The 26,162-nt window shown below is 41.7% G+C and overlaps 1 protein-coding gene across 2 annotated transcripts; it reads left to right on the top strand.

The window, feature by feature from the left end:
* Positions 1 to 4,699: 4,699 nt before the first annotated feature.
* LOC147248938 (protein phosphatase 1D-like) lies at positions 4,700 to 14,926 on the top strand. Of its 2 annotated transcripts, XM_086227319.1 has the most exons (7): positions 4,700 to 5,365; positions 7,712 to 7,940; positions 9,941 to 10,065; positions 10,514 to 10,695; positions 10,854 to 11,081; positions 12,021 to 12,111; positions 12,880 to 13,025. In XM_086227319.1, the coding sequence occupies exons 1-6, from the start codon at positions 4,840 to 4,842 to the stop codon at positions 12,105 to 12,107; spliced, it is 1,377 nt and encodes a 458-aa protein (XP_086083445.1). In that variant the 5' UTR covers positions 4,700 to 4,839; the 3' UTR covers positions 12,108 to 12,111; positions 12,880 to 13,025. The 2 variants fall into 2 exon arrangements, with proteins under 2 accessions (XP_086083445.1, XP_086083444.1); XM_086227318.1 differs by lacking the exon at positions 12,021 to 12,111 and having other exon boundaries at positions 12,880 to 14,926.
* Positions 14,927 to 26,162: the final 11,236 nt, after the last annotated feature.

Raw genomic sequence — 26,162 nt, 5'->3', positions numbered from 1 at the left:
TCTGATGTAGAGGGAAAATGTTATTCACTGAACTTTTTACAATAAAGAGTAAATGTTCCCAGTTTTAGCCAAGGCGCTGATTTCCATCAGAAGTCTCCCTAACAGGAATTAAAAGGCTGCCTATGAAAACCAGAATGAACCGAAGCTGAACAGTGCAGTACACAGCAGTGAGATACAAGCCAATACATTCTAACAATATCATACAATACATACAGCACACAACATTTGGACAGCTGCTTATGCAAACAGTTTTGGTTGTCCATTAGCCATTTATCACGTTTCTCTTGAGGGAGTTTTATGTTTTTTCGGAGATGCATTCCCGGTGCGTGCAGTTTTGTAGGAAAATCAACTGATAGACTGAAGATACTTTTGTCAGATGGGATTTCACAGCTTCCTCTCAATGCCTCTCTAGTTGCTCTTGTTGGTGATGAGTGAAAACTGATTAGGTTGGTAAGAGGGGTGTGTGTGTGTGCGTGCGTGCGTGCGTGCGTGCGTGCGTGCGTGCGTGCGTGCGTGCGTGCGTGTGTGTGTGTTTGTGGGGGGGGGTCTATTGTCCATCTTTGTTGAGAATGTCACAGTGAAGGTAGGTTGTAGGAGCTTTAAGAGCTTGCTTGTATAGAGATGTAACAGGACTTAAAGTGAGAAAGGATGAGAGAGAATATCCTTGCAGCTTCTGCAGACATACCCAAAATCGGCCAGCGAGAATTTGAGCTTTTTTTTTTGCAATCCTTTTTAACATATTCTTTAAATGTAAGGTCACATCCATCCATCCATCCATCCATCCATTTTCTTCAGCTTAGCCTGTTAAGGGTTGCGGGGGGGTGGAGCCTATCCCAGCAGCCTTCAGGTGAGAGGCAGGGTTCACCTTGGACAGGTCACCAGTCCATCACAGGGCCAACACATAGAGACAGACAACCATTCACACTCACAGTCACACCTACGGTCAGTTTAGAGTATCAATCAGCCTCGTTCTCTCTTGATGTCTTTGGACTGTGGGAGGAAGCTGGAGTACCAGAGAGAACCCACACAGGAACAGGGAGAACATGCAGACTCCACACAGAAAGATCCTGTGACCCTTGAACCCGGAACCCTCTTGCTGTGAGGCGACAGTGCTGACCACTGCTCCACCTTTTGTAAGGTTACAGTCAGTCATAAAAGATATTCATATTCCTGGTCAATTTCCATTCTCTTTCCTGATATACGCTGAGATTCTGTTTGCTGTACGATCCGTTGCAAAGAACATCGCAACTCTTCATAAGCTGTTCAGCTGTTCAGCTGCTCTTTTGTGGCTTTACAAAAATCACTGCCGTCTGAATACGCAACAATCTCACAACACTGTCAAACAGAAAACAGTGACAAATCTTCCCAAATGCCAAAAATAGTTCTTCTGGATTATACAACAATATCGTCTAAAATTCAAACCACGCTTGCTCATTAATAAATACCGACCTGCACCTTTTCTTTCTCCCAGAGCACGATAAGTGTTTGCTAACCCTGTGTGACAGCTGTTGGCGGTGAGCATGTTCCTGAAGCTTCCTTCCTGCATTCGAGAAATTAAAAAGACACTATTTAAGGATAGGGTCTGGAAACCTGTTGACCCTTGACCTTTGCTTCTCTTTGCTTTGTTGCATTATTGGTATTAATTTTTCCTTGTTTGATGAACCTGTCACATTGACTAATGGCCGACCACGAAGTCTATCGAGGCCCTAATAAATCCTGGACACCTTGTCCTCTTGCCATATTAATCACTACAACTTGACTTTGCTTCCATGAGGGGAAACAAGTTATTCATTAAAATGATGGGACTCCTCCTCTCCCTCATACAGGTCCAATGTGATTTGCTCACATCCTATTGCTATGTATTTAAATGGTAATATTTTAGTCCCGTCTCTGCTTTGGTCGGGCTGACTGACACTTGAGCATCGAAACGGGAAACTAAAAAAAGATGCTATTTCTATTGATGGACCATTATAAAAGAGCTGCTTAGGGAATCTGTGAGAATGCAATCCAGGTGTCGTCGGCCCTCTGTAATCTCTGCCGTCTTCTGGAATTCATTTTCTGTGCAGCTTCACTTGGAAATGACATTCTGACACCATTTACATGGAAATCACTTTGCCTCTTCATCGGTAATGGTGGCATCTGTGCAGACAGGACCTGTCAGAGGGCTGCTGGACTATTAATGGGCATAAACAAGAGAAAGAGAGAGTGACGGAGAGAAGGAAGGAAGGGAAAAAGAAAAAAAGAAAAAAACGAAAGAACAAGGCAGTTACTAAAACATAAGAGTTTCAAGGTTACATCCGAGGTCAAAGCCTTGGGTATTTAAAGGATGAAGAAGGGATGGAGACGCTCAGGGAAAGCATAATATGGGAATTTCCTATTTCTCACATGATTTGTCCTCTCTCATCCACTCCCCCAACACCCACACACACACTCAGATCTGCACAACTATAATTAGGATATTCCATTGACTTCCAATCAAAACCCTAATCCTAATCCTACCCCTAACCAATTGATACCAACCCTCCCCTTACCTTGACCTCAGTTCACACCTTAGTTCTAACCACGAATTCATTAATTATGTTGTGTTAGGACCATTCATTGGTCCCCATGAGGACTAGGAGTCCTGATGAGGTTAGTGTTTGGAACAGAAAAGGCCTCCAATTAGTAACACATACAAACACACAAACACACACACACACACACACACACACACACACACACACACACACCAGTTTGAGAGATCTAAAGATTTACTTTGAAAGAAGACATCAAAATGCAAAGTAGCTCAGTAGGTGGAGGAATGCACAGATCTGAGGGTTTTAGGGTAGAAGAAGCAATATTTTATCTTTTGAAAACATACAAGATCGCAATCGTCTTCTGAATGTCAATTTATATCACATGGAACTTCTTCCCAGGCGTTGTCGTGATAAAGATTTGACAAGGAATATCAACCTCAACAGAGAAATGGAACCAGAGCAACATTGTGTTGCTTGATGATGGAAAAATGGTGAAGGCAATAATTTAACACCACTAATCAGTGATTTTGGACGATACCATGCATTTATGAAACTTTTAACAGTGGATTAGGAACATGTGTGCCGCCATCTGAGAAAATCCCAGGCTGAAATGCTGAAATGATGTGAAAACTGGAGGGAAAGGTCAATATTATTCCATTAGACTGGATTAATACTGCCTCCACATGGCATTACTGCAGCACTACTCAATAAATAGCACATGTAACTAGGCCAACTGTGCAGTGATACCAACCCAATCAGGAGCACTACAGTGAGTTTTATTAAAATCGTTGAATGTGTTACACCACACACCGTAATCTGATCCATCCCCTTTTCTTTGAACTACATTTGTTTAACACATTAATCCTAAACTACATGGTGATATGAGCTTGACTAATATTAGCTGTAAGGCTTGAGGCCTTAAATAAAATGGGAATTCAACTTTACAGTTACCATGCTTATGCAGGATATCATGTTCAACTTTTTGTAAATAAATGAAGAAGTACGAATATCTCCACAGTGACAATGGTGTTCATGCATGTGGTAGCTCCAAAACCAACAAAGAACTACTGAAAAATTTCCATCCATCCATCCATCCATTTTCCTCTGCTTATTCCTGTTAAGGGTTGCAGGGGGCTGGAGCCTATCCTAGCAGTCTTCAGGTGAGAGGCGGGGTTCACCCTGGACAGGTCACCAGTCCATCGCAGGACCAACACATAGAGACAGACAACCATTCACACTCACAGTCACACCTACGGTCAATTTAGAGTATCAATCAGCCTCGTCCCCTCTTGATGTCTTTGGACTGTGGGAGGAAGCTGGAGTACCAGAGAGAACCCACACAGGAACAGGGAGAACATGCAGATTCAGGGGTGACACGGTGGTGCAGTGGTCAGCACTGTCACCTCACAGCAAGAAGGTTCCGGGTTCGAGTCCCGGCTCAGGCACGGGATCTTTCTGTGTGGAGTCTGCATGTTCTCCCTGTAACAGCAAAATGGAAAACATCAAAGGTAAATATAACATTTTTATAAGGCTCACATTCAAAATAACAGACTAATCCAAAGGCCAGAATCCACCTGGTGAGGCATTGTTTGCTTTCCATCTCATCATCCTTGGAAAGGCATGTTGCTTGGCCTGTCCCTGGAGCGACATTCTTTCTAATTAAGCTCACAATCATTCGTAGTAATGCAGTGTACTATTTCTTAACAAAATAAGTATTTTATCCTCAATCTATGTAAATTGTAAATCAAATATATGTTATGGCTTTGACCATTCAATTTACAGATATTTCATTTAAATTATATAAAATCATGCAACAATGGTCATTTTATTGCATGTAAGTTGTAGTATTTCTCATTAATTTATGGGAAGATTTATAAAAAGCAGACCCATAACTAGTAAACAAATTTTGGTAGCTCGTGATGAGTGTGGCTAACTCATACTGGGGTGAAAATTTGCGACGTTAACGGCTTCTTGTTTCGTGAAAAGTCAATAACCTTACTTAAGTTGTTATAAATGAAGTAAATGTAAAGCCAGAGGAAGGACTGAATGATAAAACTAGCTAGGACTTAAATGCTTTCAAGTCTCAGCGTTAACTCAGGAAAAGCGTAGGCAAATAAAACGTGGCATGCGCAGTCGCAGCGTTGGCGGTAAGAGTACGTCATTACGCACGGAGTGACGTGTTGGTGAAGATAAACAAAAAGGAAGGAAGCCTTCGGCCATACAATCGCGGCAAAATCGGTTCAAAATATAGCTCCCAAGCTATAGTTAGCCACTGCATGTGTCCTTCTCTTGCTTAGATAGCTTATATTGTGCGTTCGCAATCATGGACGACGCTATAATATTTCGTATGAGCGCGTTTTCTGAGCAAGGAGGGAGGAAATACATGGAGGATGTTGTCGATATAAGAATCGAGTACGAGCCGACGACGTCGCCAGGCGAAGATGAACCAAAGTCGCAGAGACATGGAGGACAGGAAAAAGCGGAGAGTGAACCCATTCCCCAGCCCGCGGACTGCGGGGCTCAGGATGGTATTAGCGTTGCTGCAGAGTCTGGCCCAGTTTCTGCTATGTGGGTAGAGGGTCTACCCAGCGAGGAGGACAGAGGCAACAACAGTGCTCCGCTAGCAGGCGAGAAAGTCGCAGGGCATGTTGTCAACACTCGAAAATCGGTGGCTTTTTTCGCTGTTTTCGACGGACACGGAGGTCGGGAGGCAGCTCATTTCGCCAGAGAGAATCTGTGGGAGTTGTTAAAAAGGCAGCGGGGGTTTTGGTCGAAGGACCATAGTGAAGTATGTGCTGCTCTCCGGAAAGGCTTCATCGCATGTCATCATGCTATGTGGAAAGAGCTACGTAAGTCCTCCGAGTTAAGCTGACTTGTAGATTCCTTCTTATGATTATCAGTATTTGTGTTGATTGTTGATTATTTTGTGCTGTCATGGTCTAGGCTGATGGTTTAGGTAGCATCATTCTCTGCTGGTTAAGTGATGCCCAGTGTTCGCCCACTGGCCCATCCCCATCTCACACACACACACACACACACACACACACGACACAGCTTTTGTACATATAAAACCCGCAACATAGGTGTTTCAGAGGGGTTTCATGGATTTTGTGGATTAATGATGAGAAACATATGCATTCTAAGAAAACCTCATTGCATTTGTGAACTTATTTCATGTGTATTGTTAATCTTGCACATCTAGCCTGTATAATAAGGGTTTTATTATCATTTGATATTCATGCTTAAAAACCAATGCACCATCTTTCCATTACCAGCTGAATTTCTACATTTGTGCAGCACACGATCTACTGTATGTATAAGTCCTTAAACAAAACTTTGTGTCCTAATGTTGGAAAGGAAAGTCAGGCTTTATTCTTAAAATCCTGACTTGTGTATGTCTAAAGAACCGTAAGCTTTTCTCAGGTGGATTTGGACAGAGGAATTTGGAGTAAACATGTTCAGTCTTGTGGGTGGAGTGTAACTCTGGTTAAAGGGACCCTGTGAAGATTCTCACCCATTGTTGTGCTATGGAGCAGTTTTTATGTGAGTTGGTCACTGTTGTGTCACATGTCCACACCAGAGGATGCAACATCCAGGCTTAAGGCCAACTAGAGCAAGGAGGGATATATATATATATATATATATATATATTGACAGCTAGCTGTTATAAATGGATGTATCAATGCAATATTCAAGATATTTCTGAAACTGGCTGAAACGATCTATCTGGTGGGAAATCCCCAATGTAAACACATTTTTTTTTTTTTTTCTGATGGAAGACCTCCTCCTTTAGAGCCTGGAGTTCATCCTAAAAGCAAGCCTAAGCAGAAAGAGACTGGGGTGGTAGTACCTTTTGTTCGGGCAGTGTTATTTGTTGGTAGCAGCAAGCTAATACAATGTTTTGAAGTGAAATTTTAGACGATCATCCTCAGATAAAGGACTGAAAACATGCTCTACAGTTGCACCTTCCATGCAATGACATGTATACGTGTTAAAAAATCTTTTTTAAAAGCTAGCTTCACAATTTTTGGGGGTGCATGTACAGCTGCAGTCAAGCTGCATCTGTAGATGTACTGCAGACATCACATATTATGTCATGTACCAAACAAGTTAGCAAACAGCGTCTTTCTCAAAGGGCTGACAAAGACTGTTCAGAAACAAAAAATAGACAACTCTTTAAGCTGGGAGTGGACGGCATAGATGTTGTCTCCCCGTCTGTCCAGAAACACACTCCCCTTTCCTGTGCTCTGTGCGACTTCAACTTCAGCAGAGGAATGGCGGTCCAGTTTTAGGGCTGATCGGAACATACACATTATATTAGTACATTGGTCTGACTTGCAAATGTAAATTTTCAGTCGGATTGACACGATTGCAACTATGTTAAAGTCCAGTTTTAGTCAGAGTAATGCCAAACTTTGTCCTTTTCTAATGTGTGGACATACTGACTGATGAACTTTTTTGTCCTCTTTGCTTCTGTACGCATCCAATCAGGATCACAAGTCAGCATGAGTTTTGTACCCAGTCTTAAAAGGAGACGCATTGTCTTCATCCTTCATCTTCGTTTTTAGGTTAGAACACTTGGCTAAAATACAAAAAAAATCTGTTCAGTCTTTGATGAAATTCTTGTTGATATTGCAAGAAGTCTCGGGATAATTCAGGAAGGTGAGCTCAGATTAAGGGGGGGGGGGGGATCCAAACAGTTCCCCAGTCGCCAAACAGGTGCTGAAAGAATGAAACAAAGCAGGTTCGCGGGTGCATATTGGCTTCTGATTGGCCTGCTGGCTGAAATGGCATTTACATATTTGTTTCCATACAGTATGGGATCTATCTGCTGCTAGAAATGAAGAGAGCCTTCCTATGCCAAGATCACAATCTTAGGCCTCCTTTGACATGTCATGTAAATCAGAGTATCTGGACCACTTTTGCTGAAGCTGAAGTGAAAGGTGCAAGTTCTTCCTGAGAATTCTGTCTTTTCTCTCAAATGTAAGACAAACAAAATCCAGAAGGACTTTCTCAAGTTGACTTCAGTTGAATAAATGTCAAAGCTGAATGCTCAATGTTGCATTCTAAAGCAGTGAGTAAATATTTCTCAATAACCGGCCTTTAAAGCATTCTTTCATTGTCATTGCTAAAACCACCAGAAGGGTTTCTGTTATCCACCCTGTTTGTTTATTTATGTTTTCTTCCTCTGACAGCGGAATGGCCAAAGACCATCACTGGCCTGCCCAGTACATCAGGCACCACAGCCAGCGTGATAGTCATCCGTGGAGTTCACATGTATGTTGCCCATGTTGGGGATTCAGCAGTAGTGATTGGCGTGAAAGAAAATGAGTCGGACATCACGCTCCAGGCGCTCGAAGTCACACAAGACCATAAGCCTGAACTTCCTAAGGAGAAAGAAAGGATCGAGCGACTGGGTGGCAGGTGAGTTTCAAGAGACAGCGGTGTTGAATAGCCAAATAATTCCACTGGGGAAGTTGGGGTGTGTTTTCTTGCAGTTTTTATCTTTTCACCACCTGATATCTACAACTTTTTTTTCTTTTTTTTTAGTAAACTCACAAGTACAGGTGAGGCCGGAGTTAATATAAATACCACTGAGCTGTTTGGAAGTAATGAAACAGACCCTCTAGTTGCAAATCTTGCTTCAGAAATAATCAGTATAGAGCTGACACCGCAGCTGTAGGGCCACTAGAGCTTTGGATATCTCCTGAATGTTTGTACCAAAAAAAAAAAACCCCACTTTGTTTACTTGTACTCTGTATCATTTCACTATCTGGACAGTGAAACATGATGGTGGCAATGTATACTTTTCCACTCTTATCTGTGTTTTCTTATCAGCATACAGCTTCCCACCGACATTTCTTGAATATCTCTACACGAGAAGGTGGGTCTTATTCATCAGGGCAAACTCACTAGAGGAAAACTGTAAAGCGCTTAGGGACAAGACACCAGCCTGCGATTAACAAGGGCCAGCACCATCGCTGCATCCCAAACTTCCCTCAACAGACACGAACCCTCGACTGCAGGATCCAAACAATTAGACAATAGGAGCATGATATGCTAGTTATGCAGGACAATACAACAGTTTCCTTGAATTCTCTCCCACTCACTCATGTTGTATTTATGTCCACCAGACATCCTGCACCTGAGCCGCTGCATGAAAAAGAGCATTTTTTTCATCCGGAGAGTTATGACAAGGCCTCATTTCAAATCTCAGATTATATGTGAATCCAGGAATTCTATAGCTTTTCCTGGCTCAAGTCAATTTTGTTTGTATAGCGCCAAAGCACAACAAAAGTTATTTCATGACACTTTTCAAGTAGAGCAGGTCCAGTCCCACACTGCTTCAATGAATTTATGCCCAGCAGGTCTCCATGAGCAAGCACATCTTGCAACAGTGGCGATGAAAAGCTTCCTTTGAACAGGCAGGAACGTCGAGCAGATCCAGGCTCAATGGGGACGGCCCTCTGCTGTGACTGGTTGGGGGGAAAGAGTGCAGAAGGGTGGGTCAGAGACAAAGACAGATTATGAAGGAAGACAGATATACAGATGTAAAGAGAGGGACAGCAATAAAGAGGAAGGGAATGATGGACAGATGGGGACGTGAGTAGGTGGTGCGAGGGGTGGCCGCTTGAGCCTCTTCAGGTCTGTAGCCTCCTCCAGCAGCACCCAGGATCTGGGATGTGGGGAGCCTGAAGGCTCCGGAGAAGAAGATGAGTTAGTAACGGATATGAGTATGATTTATAAATGACACATACAGGAGGACAGAGAGGAAAGAGAGGAGCAGAAAGAATCCCAGTGCACCATGGGAGATCCCCTGACAGTCTAAGCCTATAGCAGCATATCTAAGGGCCAGCCTAAGCAGACCTAACTTTAAGCCTGATCAAAAAGGAAGGTCTTAAGTCTGCTCTTAAAGGTAGTGAGGGTGTCTGCATTTTGGACTGAAACTGGGAGATGGTTCCACAGGAGGGGAGCCTGATAGCTGAAGGCTCTGGCTCCCATTCTACTTTTAGAAACTCTAGGAACCACAAGTAACCCGGCATCCTGGGAGCGAAGGGTTCGAGCCGGATAATAGGGGACTATGAGCTCTGTCAGGTATGAAGCTGCCTGACTGTTGAGGGCTTTGTATGTTAGAAGAGGAATTTTGAAATCTATTCTGAATTTAACAGGGAGCCAATGCAGAGAGGCCAGTCCAGGAGAGACATGGTCTCTTCTACCAGTTCTAGTCAACACGCAGGCAGCAGTGTTCTGGACCAGCTGGAGAGTCTTTAGGGACTTATTAGTCCAGCCTGATAGGAGGGAATTGCAGTAATCCAATCCTCACAAAACTATTTCACTCAAAAGACATATCTTTTTCATTTTCTGTATTTCCTGTCAGGGTTTTATATTTATATATTTATTTATTTATTTTATTTGATCTGCAGCGTCATGAAGAAATCTGGAGTGAACCGTGTTGTGTGGAAGAGGCCCAGACTGACCCATAATGGTCCTGTGAGGAGGAGTACTGTCATTGACCAGATCCCTTTCCTGGCAGTGGCCCGATCTCTTGGTAATGTATTTATGTTTGGCAATGTGGGACAAATATAGATAGAGCAGTATGTCTCAATACTCCCACTTGTAACGCAGTATCAATACACATGCACCAAATACTGATCTCAATGTTGGTAATTTGTATCCACGTTTTCTCAGCAGTGTGTGTGTGTGTGTGTGTGTGTGTGTGTGTGTGTGTGTGTGTGTGTGTGTGTGTGTGTGTGTGTGTGTGTGTGTGTGTGTGTTAAAGAGGCACTAAAATAACACGATGCGCATTAATTTATCAATTCAAACATTTTATAAAAATTAAATACATAATACCGTCCTAGTGCCTTTTTAAAAAAACAATTTAATCAATGTATGACTGACTGCAGAATTGCTGAAATATGTTCCTTCACCCTCTTCTACTGTGTTTTAGTAATTTCTGCTTTTCTTTTTTGACGATCCATATTCTTATCTTTGAAAAGGTGATCTCTGGAGCTATGATTTCTACAGCGGGGAGTTTGTCGTATCCCCAGAGCCTGATACTACTGTGATGACCCTTGACCCCAAACGGCATCGTTACATCATCCTGGGCAGTGATGGACTGTGGAACATGATGCCACCTAAAAACGCTGTTAACATGTGCTGCAGCCATGACAAAATGATGGTGCGTCACAGCACAATGAATCATCAGAAAAAGATAACCTTTCCTGGACTCTTGTTGGGACATGTGATTTATCATGCAAGCATTCAGCATCAAGCACTCATCTTTTTTTCTTTTTTTTTTCCCCCCTTCTGTTGGTGAATTGTAATTATTCTCCCTAGGGACCAAAGGCATGGTCTTGCGCGCGGCGGCTCGGGTGCACCGCCCTGCTGTTCTGGAAAGAGCGTATGCTCCGTGCAGACAACACAACAGTTATTGTCCTGGCCCTGCAGGAGCGCGGGGGCCCACCTATCCCTATGCATCGGGACGAGATCGTTGTTGACATGGCTACAGGAATCGACCATGTTCCCTACCCTGGAACTCCTTATAACACATGTGAGGTTCAGAAGGTCAGTGCCATTTCTTTGCTTCATCCTGATTGATTGATTTATTTATTTTTTATTAAGATGAACCATAGAAATAAATAATCAAGTACAAACAGGGTTGGAAATTAGAACTGGCCAAATGTGGGCGCTTGGGCAAATACAGGAAACATCGATCCTTGGGTTTGAGGGATTGGGTTTTCAGGCTCTCATTCACTCATGAATGGCTGCATGTGCGAATGCAATGATAACGGAGTCATTTCTGACAACAGATGAAATTACTATTCAACGCTTCAGTTGAATGACTCAATGATTAAAGTGCGTATTTAATGGCAACTTTAACACAACGCGATCAACGTGAAGTATACGCAAGAGTTTATGAGTATAGATTCCTGCACGCAATGCAAAGCAAAATTTTACGAGCATAAGTTCTAACAACATGCGATGGTAAGCCATGTTAATGTCCTACTGTGGCGAGTGTAGTTCACTGTGTGGGAAAAGTCTGGGTTCTTCAGGTTCTACCAGTCACTTCAGGGGGGCTCTATGACAACAACCAGTAACATGCACTCGCACACATTTTCTTTGAGATTTAAGGTATTTAACTGATGAAATATTCAAAATAGTCAAGGTGGGGTGTTCTTTTTTTCACATGCACACTGCTTATTAAACAACATAGTGGCTGGAACATTCTGGAATTCACCAGCTAATTTAAAAGTCTAATTTCCTACCTTGTTTCTAAGCACAGAAGTGGTCACTCTGTCTGTGGAATAAATAACAGAACATGCTGCTTGTTCATTGTCCGCTAGTCACTGTTTGTTTGTTGGTTTAATTTTGTCATTCTGTTTTGAACTTCCACCACTTGTTTAGACGTTCATAAACACATCAATATCTCTTAACCTGAAGGTCAACTCAGCAGTTCTCGCACCAGCCGTTCACCGTATCACTCTTTGTTTTCGGGGCCAACAGGGGGCGGAGCATGAGGATGGCATGTTTTATGAAGAAGATGAGATATTTGGAGAAGAACATGAGGGATGGACATGCCTGGAGTGGTAGAGAGGTGACTGCTCATAAAAAAAAATGTACCAGCGACTGAACTAATTAAGCACAAATAGTTGCCATGGCCAACCCTACTGATAAAAATATGTAGCGAACAAAACTTCCTTCCAGCTAGCAATGGTTTCTGCTTGAAACTCATGGTCTGCTACGCTTCTAGTGCTATTATAATAGCGTCATCCATGTCTTCAAACTCCGACTTCAGAAAAGTCAAGAAAGTCAACAGAATATAGTATTTTTTTTTTAGTTAAAGGTGGTTATCGTCACAGTAAAGCTCATTCAAAAGCTAAACGCTAGGCGATGCCATGTTAGCCAGAGGAGGAAAATAGTGAAAATGCTGCCTTGTTACCACACAAAAAGCTGGAGATCTAAACTTTGAAAAGACGCCTAGAATGCAACGTTTTAAACCTGACCAGACAAGCATCAGTGTTATGTTCCTACCTGCCAAACTAGCCAGTTCAGAATCCTGTACACAGTGGTCGTATTTACAGTCATGCAGAACAACTCGACTCAGAAGCTTTTGAACGCATCTTAATCCAGTATTGTTTAAAACTCTTCTGTTCATAGTTTTGTCCATTTGTGCGCAGCTCTCATCTGTTTGTCCCATTGTTAATTTTAGATAAATTAACAGCGAATTTTTTATTTCTGTTTTCTTTTTTCCTCGATGGAATTTTCAATTATTATTGCTCTATATCTCATTGGATTATTTTAAATAACAAAACAAGTCCTTTTATAATGTTGTTGTTTTTTTTGTTTTTTTGCTATATTTTAGCAAAGTAACACTGAGAATCCCCCTGCTCCATTTCCAAGAAGCCCCGCGGCGCTGGAGCAGGCGTTCGGACTGTACGAAGCAGCGTTCTGTGCCGGCTCGCAGCTTTTCCCCGACGTTGACTCCGTGACAGCCACCCAGCCCCCCATAGATGATTCACTGAATGTTTTAAACAAGCAAGACTCGTCCATCCAAATGGACTCTTTAGCGTGTCAAATAAAAAGGCCTCGCCTCTCTCCACACCTCGACCCTGATTCTAGAGGTCACCGGCATGGCCAGCCCCCAAACACAAGTTTACCCCACAAGACTCCTCATAACAAGGTCGAGAGTGAAGAATCCTGTCAGACTCGTTCTCACAAGAGAGAGAGCTCCTCTGAGGAACGGGAAGTCCTGCCACAGCACCACAAAGCATTCTTGTGTGTGTGCTGAATCTCGTCTCCTAGAAACAGAGGTTTTAGTCCTGAGACCAGAAGGATCTCCCCGATGTACCGAGCCTTCTCCCTCCTACAGTACATGTATACTTTTGTATAAAGTTGTTGTCTCTGTAAATATGTGATAAATTTGAGATTTTAAATGTGTTTGACCTTTTCTCTCTTACTGGACTTCCTGCCCCCCCCCCCCCCCTTCCTCTACCCGCCTCCCCCCTCCCTCCCTTTTAGATTTTAGTGTTTGCGGAAATTCTAGATTTGTTCAGCGTACACAGTCTATTTTCCTATGATGATCTATCTGAAAGATGTATTTTGAAGGACAAAATCTGAGATGACATAAGTTCACAGGTGAGTTTAGAATCATGAAACATTGAATCTTCCCATTTAGTTTTTATTAAACCAATAATTCTTTTAGATTGTGCCCATCTTTGCTCGATTGCAGTCAATACTGGAGACCATCTCTGAGGAAATGATGTAACCGCGCTGTTTTTACTGTTTGTTGAGGTACGAGGGTTTGTTGTTAGTTACTATCTTCTGTTTGTGGCCTAAAAAAAAAAGAAAATGACGGTTAACATCTGCAAAGCTCTGCTCTGGAGTGTGTCAGGCACTATTTGGGTATTAATTCAAACTAATTGCTTAGTGTCTTTTCCAGCGGCCGATTATTTCCCGCCATAACATTTGCTACTCTGCACTAGTGGGTGATACGTATGCGAAGATGTGTTAAAAGGTCATTTTAGTCAAATCAGAGGAAGAAAAAAAAAGACATTTACAAGTCATATGAATTCTTTCTGCTCACCCAGTTTATCATCCCTCCTATTAAATGATTTCTCCAAAACCGTGGACCTCTAAGTTGAGACAGATCGACATGTTGGGTGCTTAAAGCATTTTTTTTTTTTTTGTTCGTTTGATACATCAAGTGCATTTAAAGTTCACTATGCACCACCAGTTTTTAAATGTCTTCCTCGTTTAGTTGTGTGTGTGTGTGTGTGTGTGTGTGTATTTTGTATTCATAACGTATTTTCATCCTCCCATAATTCAATGGTACCTTTTTTGAAGAAGTGCCCATTTGTTGGTAAGTGAAAGAGTAAAAAAGTGATGATGTGGCAGCTTTGTTACTGTTTGAGTGGTTGCCCCCTTTTTTTTTTTTGTTACACAAGACTTTGTTGGTTGCCTTAGCACAAATAAGTCGGTGCTTTGTACGTGTTTTCATCTTTGGGACCCAAACTATTAAGAACCTCTGTGGCAAAGCTTCAACCATTGATCATGCACCTTTCGGTTTTACTCCCGACACCACCACTGAGACTGCTGCGTGCCCACCCCCTCCTCCTCCATGTGGTTTCCTAATTCTATTACAGGATGGTCTGTTTGTTTTGTACAGTACATTATGCAATAGGAGTTTTGTACAGTACATTATTATGCAAAGTCATTTTGGGTTTCTAGGAGTTCAGCATGCTCAGATCTTCTCTGTATGTTAAATATCCAGAGGTAATGGAGGTTCATGGGCGTGTGGCTTTGACAGTTACAAGACTTCATATCAGCCACTTCTCAGGACTAACTGTATAGGGTACATGCTTTGAAAGTGATTCGATATATATATATACATATATGTATATATATATATATAACTGTCTGTGTGTTGTAATAAACTTTGCATTTTACAACTGCTGCTCTCACCACGTCTGTTGTTGTGCCTCATGAGACTATATTTGGTCCAATGTGCGGTGCTCGTCCAGTCAGGGTTACAAGTAAAAATTGAAATTTACACTCACTGCAAAGATTTGCAGACTAAATAATGTTTCAATAGTATGACTGAGAAAAGCTACAATTTTTCATCTTAATACCACAGATATTTATTTTGCATTGAGACGCATAGCTTGTTAGTGATTTTAAGCAACTTTACATTTCAATTCAAGCTGGATGTTTAATTCAAGTTTTCCGTCCATCGTCCATCGTCGTCTTCCGCTTATTCCTTACTAGTAAGGGTCGCGGGGGGGCTGGAGCCTATCCCAGCATCTACGGGCGGGGTTCACCCTGGACAGGTCGCCAGTCCATCGCAGGGCCAACATACATTCACACCCACATTCATACCTACGGTCAATTTTGTCAAACTGATCCAGTAAAGGGCCGTGTGGCTGCAGGCTTTCATTCCAACCTAGCAAAAGCAACACGCAATCCAACCAATGAGCTGTGTGGACACAGGTTGATTGATTTAAGTAGATTCAGGTGTTGCTTTTCCTCGTTTGGAATGAAAACCTGCAGCCACACGGCCCTTTACTGGATCAGTCTGACACCTGTGATTTAGAGTATCAATCAGCCTCGTCCCCTCTTGATGTCTTTGGACTGTGGGAGGAAGCTGGAGTACCAGAGAGAACCCACACAGGAACAGGGAGAACATGGAGACTCCACACAGAAAGATCCTGTGATGAAGCCGGGGCTCACACCCAGAACCTTCTTGCTGTGAGGTGACAGTGCTGACCACTGCACCACCGTGCAGCCCTAATTCAAGTTTTCCTTGTGTATAAATGTTTCTAGCAAGAGATAGTCATGAAAACTTGCTTCAAGGTATTGTGGTGGATGAATGGATGTTGACATGATTAATGACCTGAAACATGGTGGGAACGTGTTTCTATCTGGTAAAATACATTATTAATAAGATTTGATATCTCTAAAAGTGTGTTTGGGCCTCTGTTATTGTCTGGTTTGAAACTTAGAAACTGGATCTGCAGGACACATTTGCAATGACACTATACAGCAGTAGATGGCAGTAGAGTAGGCAGCCAACTCAATATTATCTTACAGAGTGTTTTATGGACATGCTTTTTTTTTATGGGGAAAAATATGTCAAATGAAATGCATTTCTATTTCTAGCAGTTTTATTTTCAGTGAAACTTTAAGGGCCGTTTTAAAAGTTATTTTCCCTTAAATTTCTCAGAATAACGGAGAGCCGGGGTTCCATGAGATCCCAATAAACTCCATCTGTCGGTGTGATTCGGTCAAAAGCTCCGGATAAACCTTGAGCTGTAATTGTTTTGAAAATGTGTCGTATTTCCCTTTTGCAGTTTTTCAAACCTTAAGAAGACATCCAGCCAGAGATTAAGAAGTGGCGATAGCAGCAGGGTCGAGAGTTGAATATTTCATTAACTGTCAGCTCAGCATCTGCTGACCTGCCTAACATGCAACTTTCCGCTCTTAACTGCAAACAGTCTGTCACTGTGCATCAGCCAGCGGAGCATCACGCTCTCCGCACTTCTCTCTTTGCTCCCTCACAGGAAACATCATCTACCCAGACACACACAGAGTCTCTCACAGAAAAACTCTGTCTGCCACCGCGAATGTGAAGGTCTCCAGTAGAAAGATAACGAGTTGTTGCAGTTGCCAACAGAAGAACATTCTATTCTCTAATTTCCACTCCTGTCAAAACACGTGTATTTCACATGTGCAAAGTATCATGTGAAATACACGTGATGGGATGAATTCTACATGTTCTAACCATCTGAAATTCTGAAAAGTGTTAAATCATACATTTGGCTGAATTTGGATAAATTACCTTTTTTTTTTTTTTTTTAAACATACAGTAGTCGAATGAGCCAGATAGATTTATTACAAGATGCCCTCCATGTTAAAGAAATATGTGTTCCTCCTTAAAATCCCCTAAACAATGTTTGCTGAGAAGAACAGATTGATGACAAGAAGCCCAAAAAAATCCCAATAAAATAATCAGTGTCAGGCACTTAAAGAGAAACAACGCCTTTTTTGGAAGTATGCTCATTGTTCGTCCTTTGCGGAGTCAGGCAGGAGCATCCACGCCCCTCCCTGAGAGAGTTGAGACCACCTGGCCGCTAGTTAGCCTAGCACAACGAATGATCGTGGATGGCAATACCTTAATAAAAAAAATCATCAAATACACTTTTCTCCTAAATGGTCTTGACCTGCATTAAGACAATAGCATTTGCTATGAAAGAATGACTCAAAATCACCAGACATTGTAACTTTATATCAGAGAATTAGTCGTGTACCTGGGCGCAGTGATTTCACGCGCCAAAACAAAATGTCCCTGTTGACGAAGAACAATTGCTTCTACTCTTCATGGCCGACATTTTTAGAGAGCTTGATTACTTCTAGATAAACAAATATCCTGAACCTCATCTAAATGATCACCTGCATACAGATTAACATACAGAAGTATGCTAACCTGCCCATTCACAACCATCCGTTGAGCTAAGCTAACTAGCAGTTAGCAGGTCTCGGCTCCCTTATGGGGCAAAGAGATAGAGAAGTGGATCTTCACGTCCGGCTCAGGAGAGAACGGACAAACAAGCGAATTTCTAACTTTGATGTTTTGACTGATTCGATCAAATATATGAATTATTAAATTTCCAAATACGGAAATTGTTTCGCCATTCCTGATGGTCTCTGCAAGCTACAACCCATTTATATATATATGTAGCTCCTCCTCCTCCTCCTCCTCTTTCTTTCTTGTCACACCAGAATGTCTCAGTGTGAAATATTGTTGGCATCTTCTCGTGCCTTCACAAGTGTAGTCAGGAGCAACATTTGGCGGAGCTTCACATCCCCTGGCACCTCCTGTCTCCTTGTGATAGTATCAGTACGTCTCTACAGACTTTAAAGGGCTAACCCTCCACCACTGTTGGGAGGCTCTGGAGTAAGTGCAGTGAGGAGGAAGACTTATATGAGATGACATGACCTCATTTTCTGTCCCTGCTTCACGACTCCAGTTGACTGTTGCAGTCAGTAGAAAACAGAGCATACAAACAGCTGGACTGCAAACTGGAGCAAACAGTTTTTGTGAAATAAATTACAGGCGTCTCTATGTTGCCTGGACGATGTACGCTAATTCCACACAGATCATCCCAATACTCATCAGTTAGGTGGACTCTTCTCAAAGTTAGACCCGAGAGATGTTTCTCGTGATCAGAAGACTCGTGGTTTAAGTCAACGCTCCCCCCCCCCCCCCCCCGACTGGACCAGGCTGGTTAAGAAGGAGAAAGTCTCCATGTGTTCCGCTGCATTCTTGTGTCTTAAATGATACCAGTTTTCTTGATCATTGCTGTGCACGTCTATCAGTTGGTTTTTTTGTAATAAATTTTCAAGTTGACTTCAATTCACAAGTCAAATATCTGATCTTTTTTCTGGGTGATGCAGACTAAAGATGTTCATTCCTTCAGAGGAACAAGAGACAAATGACTTGAAGGTTGAAGGAGCGTTTTTAATCCAGACAGTTCTACACATGGAGCCTCTTCTATTTGTCTTCCTGCTGCTCCTCCTTCTCTTTCCTCTCCGTCTTACTCTTGTAAAAAGATTTCTCACGGTAAACCAAAGGCTCATCTTTAATATAATTTTTGTGTTTATGAGACAGATGGGATGTTTTTATTCCCAGTGTGCTTTATTTTTTGGGCTCTGGTGTTTGGTACTTTGTTTATTTATGGGCATCTTGTGATGCAGATATGATCTGGATGATCGCTGGAAAAGGGGGGCAATGGCTCAGTGGTAGGTCATGGGCTCTGGTTGCCCACTGACATCTCCAAACTGGAGGTTCTGTGTTCCAGACCAGGAGTACATGGACCTTCCTGTGGACAGGGAATTTCCACAATTTCTTTTTTATGGTAACTATGACGACGTCACATTTTAATAGTTTTCTCACACCCCCAGGGCTTGTTTGGAAGTCCAAACTTCCCACCGTGTCTCTGTCTGTGTCTTGGTGTCTACCTTTTGACTGTACAGTCTCTGTTTCCTTTCTTGTGAATATTCATAATGTCTTTTATGTCCGAACAGAATTTAAAATGTCAGAATTTTATATTTGAAATCCATGTTATATTTCAGGATATTTTATCTTAAGTTCCCTATCCAAATGTATTCAGTAGCTATTTTTTTCAAAAAATTGTACGGAAATAATTTTCAGTGCAAAAGTTTCTCATGGAAACTATTTTCTTTAACAGTCTTTTTTACAATCATCTGCTCCAGGGAGAAGTTCTGCTCAACTTTAATTTGAGCTCACTTAATTTCTGTTTACACCGCAGCAAAAGAAGAAAGATTTGCCTGTTCTTCAAACAAATTGTGCTTGAAGAGTGAACATTTTTAGTTCTACAAACATTTGGGGAACAGTTTAACGCTATCCTCACATTCCGGATGTGATGTCACCCGATCTAACCTCGGAACATTCCTTCAGTTAAAAGCCCTTTCCCACAACACACACCAAAACAAAACAAAAAAAACAAAAAGATGTGGGCCTTTGAGATGTTATTCATATTACCTCCGTCAATGCTCTACTCACTCAAACGCGAACGGAAACAACCTCCTCCCTAACCTCCTCAAGTGGGAGTAAAGACACATTTTAGCCATGTCTCTCAGTGCCTACAAAAAAAAAAGAGATATAAAAAAAAAAAAAACAACTTCTGCTGATGTTCGGTTTCAGAGCAACGTGGACAACCATGGTTAAATGATAAAACCTCAGAATAGAGCTGCTTCGACATGTTAAAAGTGATGTTTATCTTGAAGGCAATCACAGGTGGAGAGAATCCACTAACACCTGTGACTGATCCAGATTTAGGATTCATGAAATAAGTTAATTAAACTAGTGCTCCGGAAGTGAGAATTCCCTCTAAGCCACTCCGCTGGCTGTGAATCAATCTTGTTAAAGTGCTAATGACCCTGCAAATACCTTTATAGCCATTTTTTTCCGCCCTTGGTGCCGTATTTTTAGCCGGAAATTATTGATAGTGAGCATTAATTCCACTTTCTAACATTATAAATGAACTGAGTTGCTCCACACTTACTGAAAAGTAAAAGATAGGAGTGTCTGTGTAATTAACCAAATATATGAAAAATCTGTTTTTTGTGTGGTTGTTATCAATGTTTAGAGCTCTGGTGACCATTGCAGATATTTCATATACATATCTGACATCCTCATGGACAAATGAAGTCATATAATTCAGTTGGTTTAAGAAAAAAAGTCACATACATAAAGTTATCAGGAAGCTAAATCTGGTAGCCTATTGTATAGATGTCATATGTAATAGGTTACGCAACGTCTAATACAATCTGTACAATCACAGTTAACACAGTAAAATACACAGTACAATGCAAAATAGAGTATCTTTCAGGTACACAACAGTCAAAGAGAGCTACGCTTATGGTGTGAGATGACGTGCATAGCAGTAAACAGTAAAAAATACATATTAAACAGTACAAAGTACACAGTGAGTAGCCTGCACAGTAAAAAATTGAATAGAATTAAAGTGATACACCTAGAAATCCTGGCTTCTCTTGGCTTCTGGTGGTTTATTCTCCATCCTCTTGGCTCTCTGGGTGAATTTCCATTTCAAAGAACAAGAAACTGTTAGAGAAAAGGCGGTTTGACTGCTGATCACTCAATCCATTTAATTCTGATCCAGGTCAACATGCTAAGGTGCGGCAGGAACATAATCGGTGCCTCCATCACATTATGGCCAGACGGGCTTTGGCTGAGCTCACGGAAATGGATTACTCCAGTGAATAGAAGGCGCTTAGAGCACTTTAAAGCAAACCATCCTTTGTTATCTGGTAAATATCACGTAAGATATTCAGTTGACTACAGTTCAATCAGTAATTTGCAGTAAGTAATTTAGCTTTGTACTTTCTCACAATGGATGTTTTGTCTGAATGCAAAAAAGAGCCCCCAAATTAATAAGTCCCCACCATCACCCCGCGAACAGCCTGATAAAACCTTACGCCCCTCAGAGGAAATGATGCATTCTATTGTTCTTGCAGAGCGAGAAAATGTCTGCCGTGAGAAAGCCCCACGCCGTCGCTCGATCTCGATGTACTGCATCATTTTTAAACCACCGTTGTGGTGTTTCACTGTGGAGTGGAGAGATGTGTCCTAAGTTTGTGTGGTCTTTTGGAGCTGGATTTAGAGGTTTGTTAAGGTTAAGATTCTTAACTACCCTTAAGTCCTGTTGTTTCCATGTCAAGTCTATTCACCTCACACACATATTGTTGGGGGGGGGGGGGTTGTTGGTGGTGGTGGTGGCAGATTTAAGGTTTAAGTTGCAGACCAAACATCTAAAAATCAATCTATCCCAGCTTCAATAGCCTAAATAGCAGCAGACAAGTTAAGGGCGAGCCAAAGAGGGACTTTCTTCTTAGCAAGGACCCTCCTTAACTTTGCTTTTACTGATGCAAGGTTATCTATTGTTTATTTGTGCTTTAGGAGCCTAGGTTTATGCTGCTCATGTAATTTGTTTCCATTTTGTATATGTGGATTCTGTCTTTGATCGCTGCAGCATAAGTGAAACCCCACGTTGAATTTGTGAGGGCAGGCGGACAGATAAATCCTATCTTATTGCTCTGTATCAGTAAGCTGGGAGAACATTTGATTGTAGAAATATGGAATGTTTTTTTGAAGTAGTAATCTATTACAGTTATATTTGTAATATTATTCATATTCAGTTGTAAAAAAAAAAAAAAAGCCTCAACCAAGAGGTCCTGCAGTTAACTTATGCTCACGCAGACGCAATGTCGACGCCAACTGACTGTAGCACGTACAAAAAAATGGTATATTCATGCATTTTTTTCTCAAAACGCATTCAAATGTTTAAAAAACAAAAAGGCCAAAGACTTACACTGTCAACCCTAAGACGATTTCAGACAGATTTGTATGACGTGATGATTAACCAAAGACGACCTATTAAGAAGTGTGTGGTGTGCGAAGGGAGTACTCTTCTTTTTGTCTCTGCAGTTTTGTCACCATATGAGGCCATGCCAGAACACTTGGGTTTAATCCTGCACTAACGTGTCCTTGCAGGCAATCATTGCTTTCAGACATCCATCTGACCTCCCGTTGCTTATAAGGCTCTTACTCTAATCAAACCCCTGAAGCCTGGATTGTAATGTCATAGAGGGTCATCACTGTGAACCACAGGTGAGAAGTCTTCTGCTTGACACCCAGAGTATTGTTTACTGCTATGAGACTTCTAATATCAGTCTAACTCTTCTCAGCGGAACGTGTGCAAACTGTTGGGAATGCATTTTGTTCAAACTGAAAATGGATGTCGACGGTAAAAATGGCGAGGTAGAGAAAGTCACACTCCGTCACATTGAGTAGGCAAGAGAGCAGCTGTTGACGATCATCAGTAACTATTAATCAGGCAAAGTCAAACCCAGGTGGACTTCTGAAGAACTCAGATGGAGCTTGACTATCGATCTGAGAACAAAGGGTGTGCATATGTATATACAGAGGAGGGGCGGGGGACGAGCGCAGGTGGGTGGAGAGCTTCCATGAACCCCTGGGGTTACGTGAGGGGATGGCGTCATTACCTGTTAAATCACGGGATGAACGATAGCGGAGTTCTTCCTGATACCTGGTATGTTTCACAATGATTTGCAGATATTATCGTAAACAAGTTTATTAGGTATTTATTTCGTCATTCCTATTTTGCACACACAAAACAAATGCGAGATGTGACTTTCAAAAATGTTTTTTCCTTAAAAAGAAGGCTCATAAATCTAATATTTACGGCATTCTTTCTTCAACACAATCAACAGACGACGAGCAAAAAAATGAGATCCGAGCAAAAAATAGATTGATACAGTTAAATATTGGCCATCTGACCGATAGCGATATATTTGGCTAAAAAGCAAGCAAATATCTGCAGATGCAGAGATACAAGTGCCGATATTTTAAGGAAAACCTCGTTCAACCATGATCATTAATCATTTTTGTCATATAATTAATTGTGAATTCCATATACTGTACTTTTATCTACTTTTAATGAACTTTTTTCCTAATATTTCAGCTGTTAAAAGTTCCAAGCATCATTCTGAAGTCTAGGCCGCAGAGGTTTTAGTCAAACTCCGACAACAGGCTTTTTCATTCCCACTCATGACGCCTGAACATTCAAATCAAAGTCCTGCGTTGCAACCAGAATGAGTATTTTTCTTGATGAAGATATGACTCTAAATCAGCTAAGTAGGAGAATGTAACTTCACATCATTCATTTTCTTCAGATTTGGATGGATGGAGAGCAGAAACTAGAAAAAAAATCTAGCCAGGCAGCCATGAGGTTTGGATCTGAACATTATGGAACTGGCGTCTCTTTTATTCTTTTAGAGACGGCGCGGGACATCCCACCAAGTGAATCTGACGCCAAGAGTCCATAATGAGGGAGTGGTCTAGGAAGTTGTGGATCATTCTTCTGGCTGGAAATCTTTCTAATCCACCACAAAATTGTCCCGAATTCAAATTCAGCTCACGCAATGCCACAGCATTCAGTCAACCAATGAGATTCTTCCTCAGCTGTGTGCTGACCAACCAGGACAAGACTATAACTTATGGCACTGTGATTGTGCAATTGTGAACTAATGGACTCCAAATGTAGTGGTGCAGCCAGGGCCAAACTAAATTCTCTGTTTTATTCAGGACAATTCGCTGGCTGCACATATCTGTGTTAGCAGCTGTTCCACTTGCAGAGCATCAATACTGCAACTCTTGAATAATGATGTCTCTAAAAAAAAAACTCTTAGGTGATTTGGACAGAGTAGAGATGAGATAAATGTCAGTTTTCCAAAAGCCTTCTGCTGGATGTCTCTGCTGGGATTTCTGACACTTCTGGATCTCAGAAATCCCAGATGAAGGGCAGCAGGCGTAGACAGACATGAAGTAAATTATTTACAAACAAATCTAATGCAGGGCTGCTGTCAGATACCCGCAGGGTCCCGCGGGGTGAAGGTTTAAACTAACTCAGACCGACATGACCTGATTTATTCTTGAATCAAAATTATTAACATTTTGCTGACCCAAGGAGTTCGCTTGGATTTGTACTGTTACTCTTGCAATTCAAACATGTATGATTTAACCAAATTAACATAGCCACGTATTTTTTATTACTATTGTAGACACACTGTGGTACAAAGTCAGATATGAGGCTTAGGAGCTAGGAGGTAATATGAGGTTGTTACGTTTTAAGGTGGTTGGAAGTGATTGGGATTGTAGCGAGAACAATGACCTGTCCTTTTAAGTAGATGTGTCTCGTCCTCCTGAGTCATTAGATTAGGACGGAATCCCGGACACCCAGTGTTTGTTCTTTACAGTTCACGTCTCCCGGAGGTCTGTGGAGCGAGACACTCGTGTTAAAATGCTTTAAGATCCTTCTCTTGTCATTCTCTGTCTGAACTTTTAGGTTTGAAGCTTTTCCTCCTACAGGAAAACAAAAAAAATGCGAATACAATTTACATTTTAAGTTATGAGCAGATTTTTTGTGTGTGCAGTCGTCGTTTTAAAGACAATCTATACTTGACATCGATAACAAAAATGGATTCCAAGTAAACGTAAAGTTATGTTGTGAAATATCTGAAAAAAACGTACCGTTCATGCGTTCACTGAACTCAGTTGAACTGCACGCGCTGTGCTGTGGTGCTCCCTAAAGTACCTGCTCGGATGATGTGTTCACTTTAATCCAATCACTTTGCTGTATTTGCCTGAGTGGTCCACGTGTGAGGTGAAATACAATGCAATACAACACCTGTTCAACAAATCCAAACCTGAGTTCATTGGGAAAAGACAGAACAAAAAAAACCAAACCAAAAACATTTGATGCATGTGTTTCTGTGCTGAATCAGTATTATTCAAGGACGCATTTTGATGTAATTTTATTGGTTGGGCTGTATATTAAGAACAAGACCGCAGAACTGTGGGACGCTTGAGGTTAATGCTCATGTGAGCGTCCTCCCAGTGATGTGCATATTTGATATTTTTTTCTTAAAGTTCATGAAATGAACTTTGATGATTGATCCTGAGGTGGGCATAAATGTTCAAGGCAATCTGTTTAATGGCTCCTGAGACGTTTTACTTAAAAATACAAATGAATCCAAAGTTAAATACCTATAATGTAGTGATAATCCAGTACAAACACACTCTTGCAGCTGCAGCTTAAACCAAATAAAAAAACAATATCATTAAGAGCGCCGATGGATATTTCCTAGATCCATGCTGGCTGTCACGAAATGGACACGGAGTAAATGATACAAAAGTATGGAAAGCATAAGTGTACTGGGTGAAAAAGTCACTTGCGCAGCTGTAAGAGTGATGCAGCGGCAGGGAGAGAAAAACTCCTTGGCACGGATGAAAAAGAGGAGAAGTGTGGAAGCTCAGGAACAGCCAACCCTGCTGGGGCCCGACTTCAGCATTGGAAATGACAGAGAGAGATCAAGCAGGTCATCCTAGAGGATAATGTTTGGATCGTAGAGCTAAATCCAAGGCAGACCTACGACAAAGGGTGCATGTTCCACAGTGGGATGCCTGACATGAGCAAAACGTCTTCAGTCAAGGGCAGTGCCATCTACCGGGGCTGAGGGGGTCGTGTTTTCAGGTTAGCAGGTTTATGCAAAACTACATCACCAAGTTTCACCAAGCTTGGTGTAGCAGTGTTGCAGGGGCCAGGGAAGAGGCCATTACATTTTAGGGGAGATCTAGTTACTGGTCCTTTGCTCACTGTGAGGAGGCCCATGTTACCTCTGGCAGTGTCCTTACTACTGTGTTGGGCTCCTTGCTGTGCTGCTCACTCCTCAGTCAAACTGTTGCTGTTATCACTTTGGAAAAACACTGCAGGATGTAGAACTATGTTAGCAAAGCAGCTGTGCTTTCTTTGAAAACAGAAATGCCGCAGAACTTGTTTGACTTCAGGGCTAACATTAGCCTTTTAGCCCTACACTATTGGCAAAGTACCCACAAATTTCTGCAGAGACGGAAATGTTAAACAGCTTCATGTTCAAAAAAACAAACCCACTCTAATACACAGCAGACACACGACAAAGGCTATTTTTGCACTGTCGGTAGAATATGAGCAAGGCTATTACTGGAAA

This window comes from Aulostomus chinensis, chromosome 15 (genome assembly GCF_037954235.1).
Source record: "Aulostomus chinensis isolate RoL2024-O1b breed Wild chromosome 15, RoL_Achi_v1.0, whole genome shotgun sequence".
NCBI classification, from domain to species: Eukaryota; Metazoa; Chordata; class Actinopteri; order Syngnathiformes; family Aulostomidae; genus Aulostomus; species Aulostomus chinensis.
Note: the sequence above shows the minus strand (reverse complement) of the source record. Positions and strands in the feature narration are given on the sequence as shown.

Bases quoted from the DNA above. Each gene is read 5' to 3' on its own strand.
- LOC147248938 (XM_086227318.1), top strand. From the start codon at position 4,840: ATGGACGACGCTATAATATTTCGTATGAGCGCGTTTTCTGAGCAAGGA. The intron at 7,941-9,940 runs GTGAGTTTCAAG...TTTGATCTGCAG, and splicing joins ATCGAGCGACTGGGTGGCAG to CGTCATGAAGAAATCTGGAG. The intron at 11,082-12,879 runs GTCAGTGCCATT...GCTATATTTTAG, and splicing joins ACACATGTGAGGTTCAGAAG to CAAAGTAACACTGAGAATCC.